Source organism: Prenolepis imparis, unplaced genomic scaffold (genome assembly GCF_030444845.1).
Source record: "Prenolepis imparis isolate NDT839.2.m4 unplaced genomic scaffold, iyPreImpa1.0 SCAF_1, whole genome shotgun sequence".
NCBI lineage: Eukaryota > Metazoa > Arthropoda > Insecta > Hymenoptera > Formicidae > Prenolepis > Prenolepis imparis.
In genome coordinates this window covers 21,326,704-21,354,697 of record NW_028141159.1, presented here as the reverse complement: position 1 = coordinate 21,354,697, position 27,994 = coordinate 21,326,704, and the positions used below count along the sequence as shown (strand labels likewise).

At 32.9% G+C, this 27,994-nt stretch overlaps 6 protein-coding genes and 1 long non-coding RNA gene across 7 annotated transcripts in view; 1 reads left to right on the top strand and 6 right to left on the bottom strand.

Moving 5' to 3' along the window:
- LOC145936068 (uncharacterized) overlaps positions 1 to 27,994 on the top strand; it is a 102,379-nt gene that overhangs the window by 71,584 nt on the left and 2,801 nt on the right. The gene's annotated exons all lie outside the window — the stretch shown is intronic.
- On the bottom strand, positions 7 to 2,417 carry LOC145935936 (odorant receptor 9a-like). The gene is made up of 6 exons (XM_083037747.1): positions 1,832 to 2,417; positions 1,291 to 1,627; positions 827 to 1,045; positions 651 to 764; positions 424 to 579; positions 7 to 285 (listed from the first exon to the last, which is right to left on the bottom strand). Exons 1-6 carry the CDS (start codon positions 2,086 to 2,088, stop codon positions 235 to 237), a joined length of 1,134 nt encoding a protein of 377 aa, XP_082893873.1. The 5' UTR covers positions 2,089 to 2,417; the 3' UTR covers positions 7 to 234.
- LOC145936025 (4-vinylanisole receptor-like) lies at positions 2,889 to 5,947 on the bottom strand. The gene is made up of 6 exons (XM_083037898.1): positions 5,882 to 5,947; positions 5,249 to 5,624; positions 4,235 to 4,465; positions 3,865 to 3,978; positions 3,336 to 3,491; positions 2,889 to 3,055 (listed from the first exon to the last, which is right to left on the bottom strand). Exons 1-6 carry the CDS (start codon positions 5,932 to 5,934, stop codon positions 3,005 to 3,007), a joined length of 981 nt encoding a protein of 326 aa, XP_082894024.1. The 5' UTR covers positions 5,935 to 5,947; the 3' UTR covers positions 2,889 to 3,004.
- Positions 7,170 to 9,188, bottom strand: LOC145935869 (4-vinylanisole receptor-like). The gene is made up of 6 exons (XM_083037594.1): positions 8,935 to 9,188; positions 8,480 to 8,837; positions 8,025 to 8,258; positions 7,820 to 7,933; positions 7,452 to 7,607; positions 7,170 to 7,303 (listed from the first exon to the last, which is right to left on the bottom strand). The coding sequence occupies exons 1-6, from the start codon at positions 9,186 to 9,188 to the stop codon at positions 7,253 to 7,255; spliced, it is 1,167 nt and encodes a 388-aa protein (XP_082893720.1). The 3' UTR covers positions 7,170 to 7,252.
- On the bottom strand, positions 15,138 to 19,216 carry LOC145935917 (odorant receptor 22c-like). Its single transcript, XM_083037712.1, has 6 exons — positions 18,858 to 19,216; positions 18,294 to 18,648; positions 17,719 to 17,946; positions 17,528 to 17,641; positions 15,328 to 15,483; positions 15,138 to 15,188 (listed from the first exon to the last, which is right to left on the bottom strand). The coding sequence occupies exons 1-6, from the start codon at positions 19,112 to 19,114 to the stop codon at positions 15,138 to 15,140; spliced, it is 1,161 nt and encodes a 386-aa protein (XP_082893838.1). The 5' UTR covers positions 19,115 to 19,216.
- LOC145935975 (odorant receptor 10-like) lies at positions 20,171 to 22,319 on the bottom strand. The gene is made up of 6 exons (XM_083037824.1): positions 22,019 to 22,319; positions 21,494 to 21,848; positions 20,923 to 21,153; positions 20,742 to 20,855; positions 20,370 to 20,525; positions 20,171 to 20,221 (listed from the first exon to the last, which is right to left on the bottom strand). The coding sequence occupies exons 1-6, from the start codon at positions 22,273 to 22,275 to the stop codon at positions 20,171 to 20,173; spliced, it is 1,164 nt and encodes a 387-aa protein (XP_082893950.1). The 5' UTR covers positions 22,276 to 22,319.
- LOC145935948 (4-vinylanisole receptor-like) lies at positions 24,813 to 27,586 on the bottom strand. The gene is made up of 7 exons (XM_083037774.1): positions 27,507 to 27,586; positions 27,010 to 27,413; positions 26,396 to 26,750; positions 25,824 to 26,054; positions 25,631 to 25,744; positions 25,043 to 25,198; positions 24,813 to 24,899 (listed from the first exon to the last, which is right to left on the bottom strand). Exons 2-7 carry the CDS (start codon positions 27,264 to 27,266, stop codon positions 24,849 to 24,851), a joined length of 1,164 nt encoding a protein of 387 aa, XP_082893900.1. The 5' UTR covers positions 27,267 to 27,413; positions 27,507 to 27,586; the 3' UTR covers positions 24,813 to 24,848.

Genomic DNA, 27,994 nt, shown 5'->3' with positions numbered 1-27,994 from the left:
ATATTGCAATTATAATTTTGCCCCTACGCGTTGCGAAAATTATCGCGAATCGATGCCCTTCACAAAGGACATAGTCGCTGCTCCGCACACGCATACATTTAACGTGAAACTCTGTTTCCGAATAGGGAAATTGTTAATCGTGTAAACGACTGGGACTAGTATAATAACAGTATATTCCTCTGCACGTGGAGAGATATTAAGCGGCGCACATACGAAGCACACGTTCGAGCTTTTTTAATACATCGCGTGCAACACCGACACATACGACGCCGAAGCTTTCACAATCTGCAACATGATAGAAGCAATTACGGCCGTCGCGAGAAAGAACGGTTATCAAAATGTCTTTTATGATAACGTTCCAACTGCGACGGTTTCCTGTTTTTTTCCTAGTCTCACTTTTATTACATTTTGCTAAATTCTTACGTCCGCAAATTGCTTGAGAGAGAGATCCGCGACTTTCCCGATCGTAAGAGTCAAGTGCTTTTGCGATCTTACTATCATGAGGAGGATATCTCGATTCTGACTTGGATTCAGTTCGTACCAGTTCGATTCGTACACTGCGTCGCCGATCATTTCGCTCTGAAAATAAATTCTTGTCTCGAGGACAGCATCGCAATGTCTGCATTACAGTATATAATTCATATACTGACTTTCGTACTGAGATGCTCCCCGACGAAACAGTATACGAATGCCTCCAAGCTCATAACGAAGTAAAAGAACACAGATTTTATCAACATCACCGAACCTCCTGGTACACCGATTGACTGCAATTTTCGAATGTTTTTTGTCCTTTCTTCGAAAAGTTGCGTTATTTTATTGTACTCACGATCACGATGAGAAATCCCAAGCAACAGATGACCAGAGTATTCGACACGAATTGTATCAGCGTGATGTTTGAGTAGAGGGCTTCGATGTTCTTGGAGAACGCAATGATCCTTTGATGTTGGACGATCGATGTTTTCATGACGCCTCGCTCGATGTTCTTTCGCGAAATTTCGCTGAATTTCTGTCGCACTATATCGATCTGTCCACACGCGTGAAGAACCTGCACATTTAATTTAATTGAAACATATATGAAGCTTTCTCGTCATCTTTACTTAGGTGCAATTTTATTTTTAATAATTAACATTTAATTTTAGTTGTATATAATTAATTATTAATTGTCTATTTACTCGCATATATTTGAAATGGTTTAAAATAGTAAATAAATTCTCTTCTTTTCTACATCTCGTATCTAATAATTTTTTTCAGTTTTCTTTTAATATTGACTGATGAAGTAACTGTACTTACCAATGTTATTAGAAAGGAATTCAGCACGCCTACCATGGCAGCCGCGCTCGATTGATGAAGAAACTGCGTGATGAGAACAGCCACATATATTGGCATACTCTGGACCTCAAAGGGTAACTCCATCTGAACGATAAGTTCTCGAGATTCGGTTTGATTGTCACCGCTCTGTTTAAGAAGAGCACCGGTGGCGTAGAGAAACACCGATATCGTATGCGAGAAAATGATCACGTTGGAGAACCGACGAGCGATGTAAGCCATCTTGGACATCGTATCCTTGTCGGAAATATCGCATTCCTCCCAGTCTTTGACCACGTGTACTATGATTTCGTTCAGCAGACTATAGGCGGATTATTTAGAAAGCTACTGAGATCGATTATTTTCGGGAACAAAGCATTGTCGCGGCTAGATGAATCAAGGATAAATTTTGTACGAATAAAGAATGGTTTTTTTTTTGGTAAGATTTACAATCAAAAGTGAAGGATCCGATGTGTGCTCGTTTTGCCGGATTTAAAAATATGTATATCGCGACAGAAGAGCTTACCGAGCGTTGAACGCGAAAATAATCATTTTGATAAGCAGAAGGGTGTAAGCGAAAGTTACGCTCAGGGCGTCCATGAGGAGCGTAAGGTCCTCCTGTTCAAAGTGCATGATCGCGTACCGATACTGAAATATCTGAAACACCACCATCGACGATATGCTGAAGACTTTGAATAGGATTGCACAAGGTGTACCCGGCCATACACCGATCGCGCGAAGACCATATTCCACGGACCGACTCACAGTAGTCATCGGTTCCATTTTATTTTTTATTCAACTTAAATAAGTCAATTTTATATACACGATTTTCTTTTTCTCTCTCTTTTGTTCTTTCGATGGAACCAATTGTCGCTGATTCTGATTAAATCTTTTTTCTCCCTACATTATTGATATCTAGAAAGAGACATTAATTTGCAACACGTAGGATTATTTAATCCAACCGGATAAATCGATGGAGCAAAGTTCCAACACCCTGATGAAACGTCAGATTTCGCAGCGTCATGGATTAGAAGGCAAACGAAACGTACAGCATGTTCGATAGTTCTGATTCAATCTACGATCTGTCGAGAGGTCTCAGGGAGACTGTAAAATTCAACGAACTCAGCGCTTGAGTAGCTTTTGCTCTCCACTTCGATCAGCCACGTTAATTACTCACCGCGCATTTCCATCCGTCTGTTTAATTCCGTTTCTTAGAAGTTACGAGCAAAACAATATAAACCGATGTCTCAATGATTGTCGCAATTACGAAGTAACGCAGGGGCACCCTCGCATCACTCGGTGTCCGTTATTTGCATTAAAAATGCAGGGCGAATATACATGCGCCGAATGAAATGCGTGCGCAGAATACTTAGAACCTTCAAGTAGCAAAAAGAAATGAAGAGCGGGAATTGTGAAGCATAAATTCATAAGGAGAAATCGAAAAGATGGGGGATGAAAGTATAGATCTTTAGAAGATCCGCACGAAAATATATCTATAAAAGTGCGACGCAATTGTCAACTCTGTCAAGATATATTGATGCAATTTTTTACATGTGAAATATCATATCTTGTATGTTCTTGGAAACGCCGTTAAATTGCTAGAATTGCGAGAGAATCGTTGCGTTTTCTCTCGTAATAGCTACAAATGTACACGGAGGGGAGTATATTATTTCCTCTCTTCCACTATTCGTTATTATCTTCAAGACATAGCATGCAGCACGGAGACATAAGACGCTGATGCCTTAATAATCTAGAAGAAACGAAAGATTGAGACTTGTTTGTGTTTTGTGCTTTCAGTCAAATCTGATATAAAAGATTAACGAAAAAAGAACAAGATAAAATTGCAACTATGTTTCTCATATATGTACTTGAAAAAAAATATATATATATATTATCTCTTCTATCAATGATTTGTGAACTGAATTAATGGAGATTAACGCAACATGTATTTTCTATCAAAGTAGTATATGTGCAAATTTTATACCGCCGGATACAGTAAAGGAAAACACAATTCTCCAAACGCATCTTACTGTCGTGAAACGTTCTAGGGAGAGATCCATAAATTTTCCGATTGTGATAGTCAATTTTCTCTGCGATCTCAAAATCAATAGTAATAAAGTACGGCTTTGCGTGGGACTCGAATTGTACCACTTCGCCTCGTACGCTGCATCGCCGATCATTCTACCCTGCAACGATTATTAAGTTTAATTAAGAATTATAACAGAGAAACATAGCGTTAAAAAAGCTTGCTAAAATTCTTGCTTTACGTGCTTACGTATTTGCATTAAAAAATTTTTACAAAATACTCTAGATATAGATCATTTTGATATAAATTACTCTCTATATAGATAGATATATACATAATTTTATAGAAAAAATTCTAAAAATGTTATATAGCTAAAGAAAGTTATATAACAAAGCTTGCACGAAAATTGTGCGCATAGTTTTTCTTATATTATAATAATCGTATTAAAGCATTGTTGTGCTAATTGTAAATTTTATAAAGTGGTGAATATTAAATTCTCATAAAGATAATATTCATGATTGTATTATTCTGACCTTGGCGCTGAGATATTCTCCAGCGTAACAAAAAATGAACGCCTCCAAAGTGATGACAAGGTAAAAAAAAAGAGATTTGATCAGCATCGTCGAGCCTTGCGTGTCGCCTATCGACTATAACGTGGTCGAAAATAATCCATGTCAAACCATTCTGAATGGCGGACGAAATGAGAGTACTTTAGAACCCACGTATGGAGTGCCATCAATTATTTTGGATACTCGAAAATCGAGTATTTTGTCGTTTTTATTGCATATCGAGGAGCCATCAGTATCGAATATATATATATAGAAATGTTTGATGTGTATATAACGGCAATTTATAATACTATTTGCATTTTTTACACGCATCCTATATAAAGTAATTACTCACCGTTACGATTAAAAATCCAAGGCAACAGATGACCAGGGTATTCCATAAGAATTGCATCAGAGCTATATATGAGAAGAGAGTCTCAATATCGGCCGACAGGGCGATAATTCTCTGATGTCGACGTATTAGTGCCTTGATGGTCGTGGTTCGCAAGTCGAACGCGTCGTCGTCTGAGGAGATTTCTACCAACCCTCGACACATTATATCGATTTGACCACCTACGTGAAGAATCTAAAAATAGCGGTCAACGCCCTGCAGTTTGTTCCCGATTTCGCCGTGACTCAACGCAAAGAACAACTTCAATACGAATACAAAATCATTTTATCACAAACAGGAAATAATATAAACTAATAAGAGAGATTCGAAACATCTCTCAAAATTAAATGTTTATTATTAATATAATTATAATTAGTATTGTGCAGTAGAAGCGAACATATATATATATATGCGTGAGATATATTATATAATTAAAAATTATTATTATAAAAGAAGCTAAAAGACACAGAAATGCGTTTCATATTGAATTTATCGATTAGACTAGAGCGTTTTTCATTATATCCATAAATGAAGTAAATGAAGTAAGTTATTAATCGCGCGGATAATACGGGATATTCATTATCTCGAACAATGCGGCGCAACAAGCGAGAAAATCCGATTGATTAATTTTATTATTCTGCTAAACTCTTTACAGTATAAATTATGCATCTCTATCGCGCTGTATAATTACGCGATATATGTATTTAACATAATGCATATTAACTCGATCACAAATAATTTAGAAATTAGGCTCTTTAATCTAACTCTGAATTTTAAATAAAATATATAAAATAAATAAAGTATATAAAATAAATAAAATATATAAAATAAATAAATTTTCTCTCATCTTTGCGCTTCCAGACAAATTGCTTACACGAAAACAAAGTTCTAAAAAATTTGCACAAAAAAGTAGACAGATGGGCTTCATATTTCAGTGTTTTTCTCAGATCTATGTCAATTTAGAGCACGTTCACTCACCAGCGAAACAATTAAGGCGTTTAACACGCCGACTATCGTGGCTGCCGCGAGCTGATGAAAAAACTGCGTGATCATAACGACCTCGTAAACCGGGGAGACATTGGACTCGAAGGGTAGTTCCATCTTGAGAAACAGCTCTCGCTCCGGCACGGCAGGTTGCACATCAGCCTCGTCATCGGCCTCGTCATCGACCTCGTCGCCGTGGGCGACGAGTACACCGGTGCCGTAGAGAAACACCGACATCGAATAGAGGCCGATGATCAGGTTGGAGGACCGATGCGAGACGTAGGTCGTCCTCGACATCGAGCAGGCGGCCCAATCGGTCGCGCAATCGCTTCGATCGCGAGCCATCATCGTCAGAATGTCGTGGAATATCCTGCGAGAAATTATCAGCTATAGGGATACAAAAATACGACGGATACTTCCTTCGTCGTGATCAAATTCGTATTCAGAATTCTTATAATTAGGTAATTCTCTATTTTTACGATACTTCGTACAAGTCAAATTGCTTCAGGATGCACGTGTTACAATGTGTCACATGTAATCGCGCGAGTTTGATTGTATTTTTTAGCTAGGAAAATTATTTCTTCATCTCGTCTTATTTTTTTAAATTTGTGCGAAATGGGAGCTCACCGTCGATTGATCCAGAATATCGTGAGCTTCAGCAGCAGGAGGCTATAGGACATGGTGGTGCTGAGACCGTCCATGAGATGCGACAGATCGTCGGTGCGGACGTGTATGACGAAATAGCGGTATTGAAAGGTCTGGGCCATCGTCAGGGTGATCATCCAGAAAGCGCGACGGAGAAAGGCGAAGGACGAATCGGGCCAAACGCCGATTACGCGAAGACCGATCTCGATCGAACGACTGACGGTGCCGTCGAGGATGGTCGAATCAATCTTTGTGACCATTTTCGCACACAGGGAGTTCTACCCTCGAATGAAAACTCACTTCCCACCGAAATGGTCCCCTTACATCGATATCGCCGCGAAACTTAGATACTTTGTCCGGAAGCCGATCGCGTATCCCGTATATCGAAAACATGGATGAACAGGCGAGATGAGCGCGAATGAATACGAGAGAATCGCTGCGCGGACTTTGATCCCCCATTACCCCCTCAGACTCCATAGTCTGTGAACCAATAGGAAGTATCCATAAGATATTCTTTGATAAAGTGAAATTACTGGACGAGGTTACAACAGTTAGGTAAGATAAGTGCGGGATATAGATGACGAGGAAGAAAAAAAAAGAAGCGAGAGCGAGAGGAGAATGCTCGATTCCATTCCTGGCATCATCCTGAACCCTTAAAAATTCAGAACCCGTACGCGAGACCTTCAGAAAGATCGTGCGATGATAATGATAATGGGTAGATCGAGACGCTGGAAAAACGATAAAATATTGAGAAAATGAGTCGCAAGTTGTCCAATGGAGGGGAAAATTAAATTGATACGACGAGGGATAATTATTTGCAGTGGGTATATGTCATTTAGCGAGCGTGAGTGACGCAGCAAATGAAAATTATGAAAGAAATTACACGTGCGTATAAATTCAATTTTACAATATAAATTTGTTTTTTCTCATTATATAAGAAGAATTTTACAAAATTGAAAATTGCTTGATAAAACTCGAACTCTACTAACGTCATCGATAAGTACGAAGTAAGTTTGACATAAAATATGTTTGAAGGTACCTTTTGAACGTCGAGATGGACCGAGATTTTCTCTGAAACTATTATATTATATTGTACATGTTTGTCAAAAAAGAATTGATTTCTATTTATTTATTTCTTCTCCTTATATAAATTTTATTATTTTTCTATATATTATTTTATATGTATATATATATATATATATATATATATATATATATATAGTATAGAAGAGAACAGCTTCCACGCTCTTCAGACAAGCTACATATAATGCTACACTTGTTACTGTCCGATACGTCAGTAACTACGATGGATGCGCTTGGCACAAGTAATTGTTATATCCGCTGGTCTCTCGTTTAATACATCGCGTGCAGTACTGACATATACGAAGCGGACGCTTTCATCACCTGGTCGAAATAAAACGATAAATTTCATTCGTGTAACAAAGAGCGCGGATATTTTATATCATTTTCCGCCTCGTCTTATCAAACATTAAAATGCTCGACGTTGTTCTATCTTGTTCTAGCATTCATTCGCGAGACGAAGAATTCTTACGGTTGTAAATCCTTCCAAAGAGAGGTCCATGACATTTCCGGCGGTGATGGTCAATCTTTTTTGCGATCTTAATATCACGAATAATAAAATCCGACATTCGGCGGCTGTCTTGTTATACCAGAGCGACTCGTACACTGCATCACCAATCGATTTGCTCTAAAAAAAAAAAAAACAACGAAGATTGAGAGATAGAAATCTATCGACTTCGTCCAAATTCGATTTTGAATGCAGTCGTTTGAAACTTTCTAGATATTTGAAAAACGCAAGAAAAGTTGCAAAGAAACTATATAAAATGCATTGAACTGGTCAAGTTGGGCCATGAAAGAATGAAACATAACATAGTATATGTAAAATAAAATATTGCGAACCTTGGCGCTGAGATATTCTCCGACGAAGCAGAAGATAAATGCTTCCAATGTTACGGCGACGTAAAAGATAGCAGATTTCAGCAGCACTATGGTGGCTCCGTCCTTGGCGATAGACTTTGGCGAGAGGATCGGAACGAAGAGGTAAATACACGAAAAATTTATAGTTATATAAATTATGGTCGATTTATTAAACGATACGACTTACGCCTATAATCGTGAAGCCGATGCAACACATAACCACGGTATTCGACAGAAACTGCATCAACGCGATCTCGGAATAGAGCTCCTCGATATTATCCGAGAATGTTATTATTCGTTGGTGTCGAGTGATCAGAAGCCTGATGCCCGCGATGATCGAATCGCTCTGCGAATGTTCGTCGCAGCAAATCGTCAACAACTCTCGACGAAGGATATCGATCTGTCCACTCACGTGAAGCACCTAAAAAAATATATATAACTATCAATATAAATCTGTATAGAAGGTAGACTTTCGAATCATTAACTTGAAAATATTCAAATAGGACACACATAGTAAAAAAAATAAAGACACAAATCAATTTCAACTATAATATTCGCAGAGGAAACATCCTTTAGATTTATATTACAAGCGAAGGATAAAATCTCGTATCGTCTACTGATGAAATCCTCGGTAAAACTCACCAGTGTGACGATCAAACAGTTTATCATGGCGACCAGAGCGGCGATCGACACCACGTGAAAAAGCTGAGCGACCGCCAGAAGCTCGAAGAGCGGCGATGCGTTAGCCTCGAAGGGAAACTGCATCTTCACAGGCAACACTCTCAAACTGTCGTTGAGATTCTCCTCAGAACCGGCCGAATGTCGCGTAAAACTGGTCGCGGTGTAGCAGATCGCGGCGGTGGTGTTGATGCTGATCAACACATTGGAGCAACGACGCGACAAATTGGCGTTGCTCGACATGACACTCAATACCGATCGATCGCGATCGAGAGCGTCGCTCCAATCCTGGTCCATCGCTAGCAGGATATCGTAAAATATCCTGTAGAAAATCGCTCACGTACTTTGTATAAAAAAAGCAAGAGAGAAAGAGAGAAAAAGAAGATTGTCTGACTTTAAAGATCAACTTTCCTTCCTACCTACGATGAGACCAGAGCGAGATCAGCTTCAGGAAACCGAGGCTGCCAGCCAGCGCGATGCTGAGCGCGTCGATGAGATTCGAGATGTTGTCGATGTCGAAGTGATGGAAGATGTACACGTACTCGAAGTACGTCGCGACCATCAGACACGTCATGTACGCGAACCAAGTGAAAGTACCGTACGGCAGGCCCGGCCAGATCCCGACGAAGCGGAGGCCGAACTCGACGGAAGTGCTGATGGAAGTCGCGCGCATTATCTCGCATAGAATCGGAACGTTTCGTCGGAAAGTTGAACGATTACCGGGTGAACGATGCCACTCGCAAATTAAGCATGAGTCTTTCTCTCGACGGGACTATAATTCTCTGGGGATCGTACTGAGCTAAGCGAGGCGACGATATACGTCGACTCCGCGTTATCGGTCATTATCGATCAGTCGCAATTACGCGCCTCTGTTCTCCTGCCGTGCAAAAAAGCGTACGTTATATTATTTGTTCGATGATTACGGGTTGTTGAAAGGAAAAAAGCGTAATTCGAGAAGACATAATATATTGAGGACGAAGGGGAGAGGACGAATTATATTCGCTTAAAAAAATGTGAAATCTATTATGAGACATCGCGCATACGCAATAGTAGATGCAGCCATCGGAAGACTTGAAAAATACGAGAGGAAAGGAATGAGAGAGTGTTGCGAAAAAGAATTGTGAGAATCTCGTAGGAAGATCCAAGTGCAATGTAATCTAGAATTATACGAATGATAATTTTTTACCTGCTCTTTATAAAAATATAAATATTTATTGTTAATTAATTAAGCGTTTTGCTTTCATATATATATCTTAATGCACAAAAGATTATAAAACATGCTAACTTACGTTATAAAAAAATTTATTAATGTATTTTTATAAATGTATTTTTCCGCAATTCTTTCTCAAGAAGAATTCTCTAATATCAAGATAAATTGCGTCTTATTGCAATAATTGATTTATCATATTTTAGGAATTTTTGACACGTAATTTTCTACTTCTTTCTACAATCAGTTTCACAAAACAAACAAGGAACAATTCTTCCGCGAGTAATTAATGCTTTGCATGCAACACTGATAAACATACATATATATAAAACACAAGAAGCTTTCATGATTTACATATAGAATATGAGAATTGCTATTATAAATATTATCATGCGAATATCGTGTGTTCAGTTATACAAAGGTCACAGGATGATTTGCATCATAAACAGTTTACACAGTCAGCTCTGTGAAGTTTGTGAAATTTGCGAGACATGTTTAATATCCATGAGCAGCATTTTATATGTGTAAGTATAGATCTTACGCTGGTAAATTTCCTCAGAGAAAGATCCATCATCTTCCTGGTCGTGATCTCGTCAATCTCTTTTACGACCTCACGATCGCGTAAAAGAGTTCAACGCTGTAGCTGGGTGTCATATTGTATCAAACAGACTCGTAAATGACGTTTGCGATCGATTTATTCTGAAAAGCAACCATCTGCATTCGTATAAGAATTACTCTTTTTCCAAAAAATTTGTTCGAAACGAATAAATTTACAATAGCACGATTTTGCGCGCACAATTAAGTGAGATAATTTCATTGTTTGTTAACGTAACAATTTATTTAAAAACAAAAAAGATTTTGTCGGGTGGATATAAAATTATAAAATATAATTTAGAGAAAAATCCTTCTGTTGAAGCAGAAGACGAATGCTTTTAGGGTAATCGTGGCATAAAATAAATGGATTTCATTAATATTACTGATAACCTGCAAGAGCAGACAATGTAATTCGGCCATAGCAAAACAAAATTTGCGTTATTAATGTTATTAATTAACATTTTACGAAAATATTTTAACTTCTAAATAATAATAATTTATTTTATTATATATGCATATATGTATTATACAATAGTATCAGTAATAATTACATCAATTAACATTTAATTTTAATTTATACAAAATTAACATTTTATAAAAATATCTCAACTTCTAAATAATAATTTATTATAAATAATAATCTTTTTTATTGTATGCATATATGTGTATATAAGACAATAATATAAATAATTATTACAAAATTAATAGAAATATTACTGGCAATTTCTGTTCATTCGAATTGAAGTAATCGCGAGTTTTACTCACAACGAGATGATCATAAATCCTAGGCAGCAGATAACCAAGGTGTTAGAACTGCATGAACGCAATCCAGGAAAGGAGATCCTCGATATTGTCAGTTGACGGTGCGACAATATTCTTTAATGCTTCAAGATGAGGATTTTAATCTCCGGTGGAAATAAGGAACACTCTGATAACTTTCCGGTGAGAATATTTCTGTCAGATCTTGCCGCACTATATCAATCCAATCACATTCACGTAAAGAATCTGTAGATAGTTGAGTTAAAGTGATTCATCTTTATTATACGTACATCAGCTTATAAGATTATTGTTAAATAGAATAGCGAAGCGCTGCCTGAAATTTATTAATGTTACAAAGGAATTGATCATCATTGAAAAGACCAGTAATCTCGAAGATGGGGGACTCATTAACCTCGAAAGGGAATTTCATTTTGACGCGAAAATCGAATCCGGTCCCGCGAGGGTCGTCTTCATCCTTCGCGGAACATTGAGCGAAGCCTCCGAGGGCATAAAAGGTAACAACCGAGGCATTGATGGACATTAAAATGTTGGAGCGTCAACGCTCCAGATTGGCATAGATTATCATAGAGCTACCAGCGATCATATATTCTCTCTCTCTTCGATCCATCTGCCAGAATCTCGTAAAACACTCTGCGCAAGATATCTATTACGGCGATTTACGTAAACAGCGCGAAAACAACGCGAAAATATATAGAAGACATATGAAAGACGTCCGGAAAGAGGCGCATTTTGCGAAAAATGTCTTTACGGTATCTTTTACATTTACGTCTTGTGTTTCGAAAGGAAATCTTATAAACACGCCCAGATTCGAAATGTAAAAAGACTCGCATAATGCTGAAGAAAATGTATATCTCATAGCGCGAAAGTAAACGGCTTTGTTCCAGCGCGTTTTAAGATGCAGAAGATTGTGGAAGCGGATTTAAATGGGAACAAACTTTGAAATCACATTCTACCTTTCTCTCTTTTATATCAATTTTTAGCAATTTAATAAATAACGTAATATAGAGATATAAAAAAATTTTTTTAAATAATAACAAATCGAATCTTTCAAAAGTCTATCAAATCACTTTTTATTGATCAGACAAAGTTTAACTAACTTTAGAAACATTAGACTATACGCTAGATTGTATTCAATGCGTCTATAAGCACCTAGAGATTGTTTACGTCAAAGTTTTTGAAGATACGTTTTGAAAGTATAACAGTCACATACGGTATAAATTGGAAGCCCGATTTCGATCGAGAAACTCATGTGTTCTATAGTCATTTTGCGTTTATGGCGATCCTTGGAGCGACACGATTCACTTCGCTAAGTGGTTTATTGCCGAGTAAGCGATGTATATTATGCGAAATTCATATCGATTGATCTAATGTGTCGTCCCATGATGACGAGAACTGACCAAGCGCAGAGGGAATGACAAAGTTAGACGACAGTTATCGATCAATCATAATTGTATGCCAAAGCGCCGGCTGTTCAAAGATTGGGGACAAGAACGATCAACAGGCTACCCTCGGTTATAGTATTGCGAAGTAGCGAATGATTTCCTTTAAAAATGCAGATCCTCTTCCGCGCATATACGCTCGTTTGTATCTAATGGTCGTATTATCTGTAATATTGTCGAGAAAAACCGATTGGAGAAAGAAATGGAAGAATCTTGAAACAAAGCAAAAATAAAAGAAAAGAAACATAAGCAAGCAAGAATTTAAAGTTAGGAATAAAATCGTATCTATTACTTTTCTTTTCGAGAGCAATATTATATTTAATTGTATTACACAGTAAAAAGTGGAGCACATACAGCTAGTTATTAATAATATAATAATTTTGTATTAATAAGTTTAATAAATAAACCAGCTCTTTAATAACGGATTTTTTAATATGAATTTTTCTGGCTTAATATTCAATTATACTGTAATCTCAATAATAATAATCAGCTTTATTTTGCATAAAAAAGGAATTCAACAAATTATTTAATATTAAATTTATATATATTAAATTTGTATATAATAATAACGTGGATTGTTAAAGTTGAAATTAAATGTGCAATTCGTTTAACATTAATTATAATATTATATTAGTATTTTTTATATGACAGTATTTTTGCGTTTAATTTAATAAACAAATATAAAAATGCCAGATTTCAATATAAGGGACATTAAAAAATAACGAATGCGATTGCAGGGACAAGACTATGACAAAAAGTCAATTGCTGGACTTCAAAGTACATTTCTTGCTTAAGAGGGATTTATCATAACGTGTTAATATATTTTTTTTCTATCAAAAGCAAACACAGCGCACGCCTTTTTCGAGTATTGCGGATGACACATTGATGCTCAACACAACATTGGCAACAAAAATATTGAAATATTGACTTTAGTTATCACGCTTAAGTGTCGATCGACATTACTGCAATCAATCCTGCCAATCGTTCTTCATCAAAATTTTGCTCTGTAATTTAATATTTATAAATTGGCCAAATATTTGAACATAGATGCAAAGCATTGAAAATAAAGGAAATTTTCTAATGACAAATGATTGATGATGATTCAGAATATTAAAATATCAGAGACAAGGAATATTGGTCGTATAAACGATTGTATATATGTAATGGAAATTTGACATATCTTTTATGTTTTTTAACAAATATTTGAAAACATTTTTAGATTTATGAACTGTAAAATCATCACATTATTTTAACTGCTCTTTATATTACATGTTTTGCGCGTAACAAACATTTAATCATATTTAGCTTATTTAATTATAACGGCGCATTTGATCAAAATTAAAAAACAAAGTTACTGACGATGCATTCAGAGAATGTTCAATTTGAAAAACGTCAAATATGATTTACAGACACAATCGAACTATGTAATTCGACTGTTGAATCTGAAATATATGAATATATACAAGAAAATATTTGTACATCCTAATTTTCTGATATAATTATGCGAAAAAAAAAGAAAATGTTGCCACAACGTGCTTCCAAGGAAGATGAAATGTGCAAATACTCTCTTCATTCATTGTACTGGTGCTGATGATACTGTACGTCGACATATAAATGAGCCAAGTTCGGTCGACTAATGCAAGATCCGTTTTGAACGATGGATTTGGATTACGCTATTCGCGATTATTCAACGACAATTCCAAGTTTAAATGAGGATAGGAGAATAGACAGAGTTACGTTACCTCAGAATTACGTTAACAATTTCCTGCTGTATGAGAGAACGAAGATCAGTATCGGCACCTTCATCTCGGCTACTTTGCATAATACATCGAAATTACCTAATCATTCTAGAACGCTCGTGCATTCCCATCCGAATGGCAATCGATCGTAATTATGTCCTCTGCGTCTAACAGCAATTCGAGATAGCTTATTATCCATCTGGGTGTCCTACAACTGTATCAAGATGATATACCTGAATATAAACTAGAACGGAGTTTATATCACGAATGATAATCGAATAATAGTAGATTGATAATGATTTTTCTCACAAACTAATCGCTTTGACAAATCAAATATATAAACGAAAAAAATTAATTTAATTCATACATTATTTTATAATATTATTTATAGTATATAATCTTTTAGACTAAGAAAATTTGCACAATAGCAAGTAATCTTCTTTATAAATAATTTACAGAAAAGAACTTTGCAAAGAACTTACGTCAACAATAAAAATATCACCAATAAACAAAATCGAATTGATTAAACACATCATCTTAGTGCAATAATATTCAAATAAAATATGTCATACAAACTTATATGTACAAATTTTCTAATGAAGATTTAATGTGACAGATAAATTTAACGCAGTATGAAGATATAGCACAAATTCATTTGTATTAAATATACTTTTAAATTTTGCACCCTGCAAGTCTTGAAAGTCATATTAAATTATTGTAAAGAGATTTATAAAAAAATAGATAAATGATTAATTTATTAATAACAGAGTTTAAATATTACTTCCCCTTAATAACAATTACTAAATTATTTAACATTAATTACAATTTGGCTTTAATAAATCACTGTTGCATTCTTGTTGATATTAATACATTGCATGCAAGACAGATACATATGATGCCGATGCTTTTATAATCTAAAATTAAGAAATTTCATAGTATATAATACACAAAAATGAATACATAACGATCATATAAATTATTGTGAAGAAAAATTAATTATAAAATAAAATTTTTATTAATTATTACAATATACAACAAAGGCGAAAAACGTACGCTTGCAAAAGTTTCCAAGGATAGAGTCATGATTTTCCCTGCTGTGATAACTAGTCGTCTCTGAGATCTTAGTATCATGAATGATATAACTCTCCCTTGACTTGATGACATATCATACCACAGTGATTCGTATGCTGCATCGGAGATAGATTTACTCTACAAATAACACAAAAAAATTTCTATCAAAAACAGCGGAACAGTAATTTTCATATTTTTCATATTACAAGTAATACAAGTCAATCTCTAAATTTATCGATATACTGAATTTAATAATTTTACTGTTATTAATAAAAATTAATGATTTGTCTAATTATTAAAACATTTTCCTACTTGCAATATCTATAGTAATATATAAATTATTAATTGTTTTATACATTTGTAAGTAGAACGTGTCAATAATTTTCGGGGCACTTTTCAGTAGTGTATATCAATAAAACGCTGAACTAATTCCAAGTGATATAAGTCAATTTCTATCAGTTTCATCAGTAGTGTAAGTCCAGCAGCGTGAAATAAGTAGTACAAGTCAATCTCTAAATTTATCGATATACTGAATTTAATAATTTTACTGTTATTAATAAAAATTAAAGATTTGTCTAATTATTAAAAAATTTTCCTATTTGCAATATCTATAGTAATATATAAATTATTAGTGGTTTTATTCATTTGTAAGGAGAACGTGTCAATGATTAGCAGGGCACTTTTCAATAGTGGAAGTCAATAAAATGCAGAACTAATTCCAAGTGATATAAGTCAATTTCTATCAGTTTTATCAGTAGTGTAAGTCTAGCAGCGTGAAACAAGTAGTACAAGTCAATCTCTAAATTTATCGATATACCGAATTTATTAATTTTACTCTTATTAATATACATTAATGATTTATCTAATTATTAAAACATTTTCCTATTTGCAATATCTATAGTAATATAAATTACTAATTGTTTTACTCGTTTGTAAGTAGAACGAGTCAATGATTTTTAATACACTTTTCAGTAGTGTAAATTAATAAACGCAAAACAAATTCCAAGTGATATAAGTCAATTTCTATTAGTTTCACACACATCAGTAGTGTAAGTCCAGCACCATGAAACAAGTAGTATAAGTCAATCTCTTAATTTAAATCGATTTTAGTAGATTTTACTAATGTTGCTAATATAAATTAATGATTTGTCTAATTACTAAAACATTTTCCTATTTGCAATATCTGTAGTAATATAAATTATTAATCGTTTTATACATTTGTAAGTAGAACAAATCAATGATTTTTGGGACATTTTTCAGTAATATAAGTCAATAAAGTACAGAAAGTCATTCTAAGTGAATACCTACTAGGTTTATCAGTAATACAAGTCTAGCAATATGAAACAAGTAGTCATGAATCAATCTCCGAATTTAATGGATCTTAATAGATTTTTCTGATGTTGTGTTTATAATTTATTAATGATCTGCCTAATTACTAATAATATATGCCTGCTATAATTTAAATTTAACAAGAACTAAATTAAAATTACAAAATTGTAATCAATATCGAGGCAATAATTTTGAAATTAAACATCTTTCTTGTTTTTTCTTCCAAAATATTAATCACGTACTTATTATTTTTTATAAATAAAAAAACATTTATTTATTAATTAGAAGTGACACATGTGATATCACCAATTTATGAACATTTCCATTATAAAATATTATCAATATAAAATATAAAAAGCTATACATTTCTCGCTACTTACAGAAAGGAAATTATATTAAATATATAATAACTCAAACAACTTTTTTATTTAAAAGACAAATCTTCTGTTAGAATCTCATTGATAACATATAAAATTGAAGAAAATGAAATAACAAAGCATTTATATTTTTTATAATGTAAATGCAAAGTTTGTATTGTAACTTTTTAATATCTTGTGTTTAAAATATATAATAAAAATTAACAGCATATATTTATTTAATTATTTATTTATTTTCTGTTTTATATATTTAAATAAATAGATATATATATGTATATATATATATATTTTTTTTTTAAACTAAAAAATAGAAAATAACAAAGAGAATATTTTTATATTTTTAAAAAGCAACAAAATACTACTTTATATGTTATATTACGATCAATTTATTGAAAAATGATTACTATACTCGCGCTAATTAAATGTCGCATTAAAAAAAATTATTTATGATTAATAACTTTAAAATATTTACTAACCTTAAAGCTAAGATATTCCCCAGCAAAGCAAATGATAAAGGCTTCTATTGTTATAGCAATATAAGCTAAAATAGCTTTTATTAACACGAAGACACTGGACTCATTATGAATGGACTATTTTAAAAAGAAGAAAGGAATAAAGAAATCACAATATATATCGATTATTGCGTAATCCACGATTGCATACTCACAATTGTGATGACAAATCCTACGCAGCAGATAACTAAAGTATTCGCAGCAACTTGCATCAACGTGATAAAGGAAAAAAGTTTCCCAATTTGTTCGGAAAATAAAATGACTCTGTTATGTCTTTCAATTAGCGCTCCTAATGTAGATGCGGAAGATCCACCATGAATACTCTTAGAAATTGTTTTGAAGTCTTGACATATGATATCGATTTGACCGCTCACGTGAAATACCTATAATAAATTTTTTCAAATATATAATAAATTTTTTCTTCAAAAGAGATCGTATTGTATAAAACTTTTAAATATTGTGTACAAAGAAGAAGGTATTTTTTCTACAGAATACATTGTGTGTGCAAAAAATAGATGTGATAATTTTACACATAATATTTAATTATTCAATTATAACATTTCTCTAATTGTGAAACATAAATTATTTTTATATAGTGCAATGTCGCAATTCATATATAGGTAATACAAATTTGCAAAATAAAATTTATGTGACAATATCTTTGGATCTAAGCTCTCATCGCGAATCTTCTCGTCACACAGTTTTCACAAATTTAAAGTAAGAGACTCACCAGACTGAAGATCAATCCATTTACAATAGCGATCGTGAAGGAATCCGACATCACATGTAAAAATAGGACTAAGACGAGCAATTCGAATATCGGCGATTGCTCCGATTCAAAAGGAAATTTTGCCTTGACAGGAAATTGCCGCAAACTGTCATTGTAATCTTTCGTTAGATATACAAAACGAATCGCGTAATCACCCAAGAGGTAAAATACCGAAGCGAATGTATTAAAACTCAACATAGCATTGGAAAAATAGTGCGATATACCGGCATTAATTGTCATTATATTCATATGCTGATCGACGTAGCTGCACTCGCGCCAATCATTATCCATCGCGGCCAGGAGTTGATGAAAAATGCTGCAAGTATTTTAATCGATCAGATATTTGGACAGGCGAAGAGACATTATCTTTACACAAGATAGTGCATATACATTATGATGTTCAAACTAAGATTGGAATAATGGCATTAGGTCACGCTTCACTTAGGAAAGGTCGGTTGACAATACACGTTGGAGAACTGCATTACTTAGTTAGAGGAAAAGATTAATCTTTCTACGATATCTTACCAACGATGCTTCCAAAGACTAACCACCTTAATAAACATCAAACTGCTCTCTAAAGTCGAAGATAAGCCGTCTACGAGATTTGAAAGCTCGCTAAGCTTAAAATGAGAAAATATATACAGGTATTGAAAGTATTGTACGATCAGAATGCTCGACATAACAAGAAACGCATAGACGGTGGAATATGGCACGTTCGGCCACAAACCAAGGCATTGAAGGCCGATTTTCAGCGCCGGATTGATGGTACTCGTGACTATCATTTGTCAGGAATTTTAAAGACGCGAGGAAATGATGAAGATCAGCGTCGGCGCATTCGTGAATGTGAACTGAGAGAAAGCATCGTCCGTTTTTCCACCCCCACGCAATACATCCCCACTCAAGGGAATACGGATCAATCGCTATCATACGTTATTGCGTATTGTAAGTTAAGATAGCCCTTATTATCCATATAAAAAAGGTTAATTACTCCATTATTTCATCGCAAGTCTAATAATTGTATTTCGATAGTGAAATAACAAAGATATCGTGAGCAGTTGGTTGTTCGTATGTCAGTTTTCTTTCAGCTTTTATCTTTGGTAACGCAATGTCATCGACATGAAAGCAAATTCTACAGAATTTTTTTTCGTGAAGATCAATAAACGTAGCTAGATGGAACAATCGCAATTATTCGAAACGAACGGAACTAAGTTGTGTCGGTTGCGTTCGATTACAAGTCTTAAGAGTAATAAATGAGAGGAGAATTTTGTATCTTCCCGACTGTAGAATCAATTACTTAATAGCGGATAATTTTCTTTAATGATTCAAGGAATAAAACCTTTGCAGGACACGCATATGGAGGGAGACTTCAAAGAAAAAAAATTTGCGAATTAATTCGACATATCATAGAAGCTTATAGTTACATTTGTTTCTAACAGGATTATGCAAGCACATAAACTGCATATAGGCAAACGTCTCTATAAGGATTCACTGGTAAATATATGCAGTTTATAAAGATACATTTCTTTTTTTTGATAAGAATATATTTGAATATATAAATAATAAAAAAGCGAGAAAAGGGAGAACATTAACTTAACGCATTTATATTAAATTAAATGTAATTTTACTTCGAATAATGTGTATATTTTAAAAATTAAATTAAATCAATCTTAAAAGTATAAAGAGAGATTGTTAAAAAAATTAGTTTAGTAGATTAATAATAATTGAATTAATAATGGTTAAATTATTATATATAACATAGGTTATATATTTATATACAATACAATAACAGTTTCTACATAATCATCCTACGCTGTGACTTCAAAAAATATTTGTTAATATTAATACATTGCATGCAAGACAGACACGTATGATGCCGATGCTTTCATGATCTAAAGTGAAATAAGAGTAAAAGAATTACAAATATACAATATATAATACACAAATATGTGCACATGTAAAAGACACAAATTAATTGTAAGCAAAACAATTCTATAAAAGAAATGAAATGTTTTTAATGGTCATATCTGTCAAACTTACGCTCGCGAAAGCTTCCAAGGATAGATTCATGATTTTCCCTGCTGTGATCGTTAGTCGTTTCTGTGATCTCATTATCATGAATGATATAATCTTGCCTTGATTTGATGGCATGTCGTACCACAGTGATTCGTATGCTGCATCGGAGATGGATTTACTCTAAAAATGCAGAAAAGTTTCTGTCAGAAACAATAAAACAATATTTTTATTTATTTAACTTCTTTATCTGAAAAATAAATTTTCTTCGACATTATGTAAAATAAAAAGAATTCTAAATTTATTGAAAAGTAATTACTATGCTTACGCTAATATGTGCTTATATGTCGAGTAAAAAATTGTGTATCTACGATTAATAATTTTTAAATACTTACTGACCTTAAAGCTAAGGTATTCTCCGGCTAAGCAAATGATAAAGGCCTCTATCATTATGGCAAAATAAGCTAAAATAGCTTTCAATAACACGAAGACACTGGTTTCATTATGAATTGACTATTTTAATACAAAAAAATAAATAATTTATAATATTGATTATCACGTCATTTGTCACGACACTCACAATTGTGATGACAAATCCTAAGCAGCAGATAATTAAGGTATTCGCAATAACTTGCATCAGTATGATAAAGGAGAATAGTTGTCCGATTTGTCGGGAAAATGTAACAACTCTGTTGTGCCTCTCAATTATTGTTTCTAATGTCGCTACGGAAGATCCATCAACACAAATATTCTCAGAAATAGTTCTGAAGTCTTTACATATGATATCGATTTGACCGCTCACGTGAAATACCTACAATATTCTATTTCTTCAAAAGATCATATTATAAATCAATTTTATGCACAAGTATTTTTTCTACAAAAAATAATAAGCTTGTTGTGTATGTAAAAAAAATAGGCGCAATATTTTGTACATAACAATATTTCAATTATTTAATTAATAAATTGTTTTAACAATGAGATATGAATTATATTAAAGTACGATATCGCAATTAATATATAACAAAACTTTTGTGAATGCAAAGTAAACTTTGTGCAACAATTTTTTTCAGATTTAAACTCTCATTACAAGTTCTCCTCTTGTTACACAGTCTTGATAAAAAATAAAGATGCGCAAATTTGAAGTGACTTACCAAACTAAAGATCAATCCATTTACAATAGCGATCGTGCACGAACCCACCATCACATATACAAATAAGGCTAAGCCGAGCAACTCGAAGATCGGCGATTGCTCCGTTTCAAAGGGAAATTGTATCTTGATAGGAAATTGCCTTAAACTGCTATTGTAATTTCTTGTTAGATATACAAAACGAATCGCGTAATGGCCCGAGAGGTAAAACACCCCAGTAATTGTATTAAAGTTCAACATAGCATTGGAACAAAAATGCGATATACTGGCTTTAATTGTCATTAAGTTCAAATGCTGATCGACGTCGTTGCACTCGCGCCAATCATTATCCATTGCAACTAGAAGTTGATGAAAAAGACTGCAATCAATCAGATTTATCAGAAGACACAGAGACATTATCTTTTCTATGTAAGAATATACACTGGTGTACGAAACTAAAATTTAGATGATGGCATTAAATCATACTCCGCTTAAGAAAAATCTGGTCGACAACACATTGGAAGGACTAATCTTTCTACGATATCTTACCGACGATGCTTCCAAAGACTAGCCACCTTAATAAACATTAAACTGCTTTCTAAGGTCGACGATAAACCATCCACGAGATTTGACAGTTCGCTAAGCTTAAAATGCGAGAATATATACAGATACTGAAAGTATTGCACGATCAGAGTGCTCGACATAACAATGAAACAGTAAACGGTGGAGTGTGGCATGTCCGGCCATAAACCGAGGCACCGAAGGCCGACTTTCAGCGCCGGACTGATGGTACTCGCGACTATCATTCGTCAAGGATTTTAAAGACGCGAGAGAATATGATGAAGATCAGTCTCGATGCATTTGTAAATGTATACTGAGAGAAAGCACCGTCGGTTTCTTCACGTGCACCCCCACGCGATGCATCCCCACTCAAATGAATACGGATCAATTGCTATCATACGTTATTGTGTAGTATACCGAGATAGCTCTCATTATTCGCATAAACACTTCATAATTCCGTAATCGTAAGTTCCATAATGCAAATGTACTGGAGTGTATTTTTTTTATAATTCGATAGAAAGAGCGAATTAAAAAAGAGAACCAATTGCTGATTGCCTGTGTGTCTATCTTTTTCAGCATTTCTCTCTGAGAAAATGACAGAAGAGAGTGACAGAAGCGAATATCTGCATTTTTTATCACAAAGATCGCTAAACGTGCTGTGCGATTAAATGATCGCAATTATTCATTAAGTATTTCAAGAGAGTATAATTAAATTGTGTCCGTAGCGTTCGATTGTAAGTCTTAAAAGAGATAAATGTGAGGAAAACATTGTGTCTTCCCGATTATAGGATTCAATTGCATAATAATGGGTAATTTCATTTAATGATTTAAGGAATAAAACTATTGCAGAACACGTATATGGAAGAAAATTTAAAGGAAACAAATGTAGATCAATTTGACATATCGTACAAGTTTACATATGATTATACAAGTGCACACTATATATACATGTGAATCTTTTAACAAAAATTCACTGATAAATATATAGATTTGACGCAGTCTGAAAAGATGCATTTCTTCTTTCAGTAAGAATATATTTTATTATATTTATATCTATATAGAAAATTTTTTGATATAAATCAAGCAAAAAATAGATAACATGCATTTGTATTAAATGTATTTTCAGATTTGATATAACTGGTGCATTATAAAAACTAAATAAAATTAAAGGAGTAAGAAATTTTTTAAGGAAGATTATATTAAAATATGATAGCTTAATTAATATTAAATATATGTATATATAAAATATATAATATTGAATATGAATCGATGTCGCAGTTTGTTAATATTAATAAATTATATACATAACAGATGTCACAGAATAAAGTCACTGTCTCTCTTTCTGTCTAAAAAAATTAAGAATTGATTTTAAAAATTGCATGCATGCAATATTTTTAATAGAAATTAACATTAATCATAAGAAGAATAAAATTTTCATTCATTGATCTTATTACATATGTCAAGAAGACTTTAAAAATTTACTCGTATAACCTTCGAAAAATATATGTATAATTTTATTATACACATATTTTTATTATACACATAATTTTATTAGAGCTGTGTATAATTACCAGTTGCTTTTTGAGAGAAACCTTATAATTTTAAATGTAGTAACTTTGCAATATAAAATTTTTCCCACAACATTAATAATTTTAATAAAATTAAGTTTGCGGTGATACTGTACTTTGCAAAAAACAAAATTTTTTTAAGTATGAAATATAAGATAATAAAATTTGCATACGACAATATGGTCAGGAATGTTCTAATATAAATTTTCTTGTTAAAGAGCCAAAATAAATGAATATGCAAATGTGTTATGTAAATTAAATGTGTGAGAATTATAAAATGAAGAACAATCTATTACATAATGAAATAGCGACTTTAATCCATAGATAGAAAGCTATAAAGTATAACTTTCGCACAGTTTTTTAATAAGATAATGTTGATATGAAAGCGAATATTCATATTCCACACATTAATAAGTGTAAATTCGATTGAGCGATATAGTGCATTAGATATACCTATTCCAAACGAGCGAGCCTAATTTGTATTCGCGATTCGATTTCGAGTTTTTAAAGAAATTGCGAAAAAACGAAACTCAGCTATAATTTGCCCAGAAACAGAAGTATTTTTTTTTTTTAATAATGGGATATTCGACGAGAAAACAAAAATTCAGTGTATTATCTATATATCGCGGAAAATATTTAATGTAGTTCAATTAAACGATAGTAATCACGCATTAGAGAAGCTTTAAACGAACGAAACTAAACAGTGATTGTAAATATTAGAAGAGATAAATGAGAGGAGAACTTTGTATCTTCTTGAAAAAGAATGTGTGAGTGCAATTTTCTTTAATAATTTTGCGAGATAATTTTTTTGCGGTTCACACGCTAATAGAAAGAGCTTTAAAAGCAAAAAATATGTGTCCATTCATCATATTATAGAAGCTTAAAAAGCAAAAGATATAAAAACATTAAAAAATATAAATTGCATATACACAGATCTCTCAATGATCGATTCAACGTAGTCGTGACCTACATTTCTTGTTAGATATGCATCTAGTTTGCAGCAGCATTATAAAAAATATAATTGTATATATAATTCGAATCTTTATAATCTCACACTATCTCTTTCCTCTGTTTTTCTCATCACAATCTTATAAGATACATTCAAATAAGATAAAAATTTAAATAAATATTGAACCGAATAAAATTATTAGAATTAATAAATGTTTTTTTTTATTTATGAATGATATCTTGTTATCACTTTATATTAGTGATATTGTGATTTTAACAAAAAATTATCGTATTTCTTGATATTAGTACATTGCATGTAAGACAGATATGTATGATGCCGATGCTCTTACAATCTAGAAAAATTAAAACAAATAAATTCAATGTATGCATGAATAAAAGATACATTTTGTAACAAATACTTAAATTAATTATAAGGAAAATAAATTTTTATTTACTGTTTGGGTTAAAAAGATTTAAAAAAGATTTAACAACTTACACTACTAAAAGCTTCAAAGGACATATCCGTCATCTTTCCTGCCGTGATTGCCAGTCGTCTATGAGATCTCATTATTATAAATGTTATAACTTTACTCTGCATTGGTGACACATTATACCACAATGTCTCGTACGCTGCATCGGCGATTGATAAACTCTAAAAAAGACGAGAAGAGCGTTGAATGAAAAAACGATATTATTTCTATTCTATTTTATTCATTCAACTTTTTGTCTGATAGGTAAATAAAAATAGCCTACGGTCGCCGAGATTATACATATAAAGTCAGAAAAATAATTAATTAAAACAATTTAATTGAAATATACGTTCTTCTTCTATTTAATTCAACTTTTCTAATTCTATATAGTGTCAGTGAGGCAGTAACATATTTATACTGAGAATATAGATTATCATATAATATTTGAAACATAATAGCAATTACAGAAACGTATGTTACTAATTCTGCATTCTGTTTTTGTTTATAGAATAAAAGAAGTTTCGCATTTACAGCTAATAATTGATCAACATAACGTGGTAAAGATTTTCATAAAAATTGTGCATTTATAATTATACGAGTTTCTTCTTACCAACCTTAAAGCTGAGGTATTCTCCGGCAAAGCAAATGACGAAGACCTCAAACATTATGGCAATGTAAGCGAAAATGGTTTTTAATAAAACCACGACACTGCTCCCATTATTGATAGACTATTTCAATGAATAATAAGAAAAATTTGAATGGTTAATAATATAGTATCAATTGTCCCACATTTATTGGAGAACTCACAATTACGACCACGAATCCAAGACAGCAAATAACTAAGGTATTCCACACGACTTGCATCAGTGCGACGAGAGAGAAAAGTTTTTCGATATTTTTAGAAAACGAAATCACTCTGTTATGCCTGTCAATCAACATTCCTAATATAAGTGAGGAAGAGCCATTAAGAGAAATTTTTTCAGAAATATTCTTGAACTCTTGGCATATAATGTCGATTTGTCCGCTTACGTGAAGTACCTAAAATTTACTTAAAATTCTGCAAAAATTCCAATGACATATTACACATATAATAAATGCTTTTGTTTAAAACTATGTTCTTTGTACTAAAAATTTGAAATATATTATACAATATTTTTACGCAAAAATTTTAATTATTACAAGATAAAACTTCTCTGGCAATGATGTAAATCCTACGTAATTTTTGTAAAAAAGAATATTATTATGTAAATAATATGTAATTTGCAATTATGAAATTTCTACAACAATATCGGTTCTATATATCGCAAGTTATCTTTAGATTAAACACAATTCTGGTTAGAAATACGAGCATACAAAATATATCGCGTGAAAAAAATTACCAAAGTAAAAAACAATCCGTTTAGGACAGTGACTGCGTACATGTGGAACATTACATATACAAATACAATTACGACGAGCAATTCGAAAATAGGTGATTGATCGAATTTGAAAGGAAATTGTATCTTGATAGGAAGTTGCCGTAAAGAATCGTTGTAATGGTGGACCAGATGGTCAAAATGGATCGCATAATCGCCCAAGTAATAAAGTATCCCAACAATTGTATTGAAGCTCAACATAGTTTTATAAAAGAAATGCGATAAACTGGCTTTAATTGTCATCACATAAAAATGCTGTTTGTTATTTACGCAATCGCGCCAATCGTTAGCCATAGCTATCATGACTTGATGAAGAACTCTGCAATATGTTACACTAATTGGTCCCATATATATATCGGATAAAAATATTATTCTTTTTACGCACAAATGTATAAATGTTACATTTGTAAGAAAATTAGATCATGGTATTAAATCATTCACATCGATCATAGACACATACGCTTACACATGCATGCACAATAAGAAAGTATCGAAAATAATGCATGTTAGAAAATTAAATAATGTTTTCTTGAACAGAACGATTGAACAAAATCAACAAAATAACAACGATATCTTACCGACGATGTATCCAAAGAATAATCATTTTAAAAAATGTTAAAGTGAAATCTAAAGCCACAGGCAAGCAATCCACGAGATTCGATAACTCACTTATTTTAAAATGGCTAATTACGTACATATATTGAAAATACTGTATTATCAGCATGTTCAACATAAATGTAAGCCAATAAACAGCGGAGTACGGTACACCCGGCCACATACCGATCAATCGAAGGCCGATTTTCAACGACGGACTGATGGAAGTTGTCGGTATCATTCGTTTACAATTTTACAGACGCGATGAAGTGAAAATTAGTACCGGATATATACTTGTCGGAGTATGAGACAGAACTGAGAGAGCACCGTCCATTTCTCCAAGTGCATCCCCACTCGAGTAAATATAGATTAATCGCTATTATGCGTTCTGTAATAAGTAGTAATGCAACTCATTACTTGTGTGGTAATATTCTAATTTATAATTTCATTGTGCAGTAAATAATGTGTAGGTACATTTTACCTTAAAGAAGAGAAGATATCGCGAATAAATTGTCTGCTTTTTTGTAATTTTCTCCTATTTTATTATATATTTTTTACGATACGTTTATATCGACAGCAAATGTTCGTCGCATCTTCTGCATATCGCGAAGATTGTTTAATGACAGTTTAATTGAACGATCGCATTAAGTATTCTAAGCGAACGGAACTAAATTATGCAAGTCTTATGAGAGATAAGGGGAGAATTGTATTTTTGTGCGTGAAATCGATTTTCAGTGTAATGACGAGTATTTTTCTTTAATAATCAAAAGAACGTTATTTTGCCGAACACGCAAATGTGGAAGGAGTTTTAAAAGTAAAAAAGTCGTATCATCAAAAAAGTGTACCAGCACACGCAATAAAATACACGTGCCATACAAATTAGATACACGTGGATCTTGTATGTAGATTCAATGGTCTATTTGATGCATTTAAGATCAATATTTTTCTCCAAAAAAGGTAAGAATAATA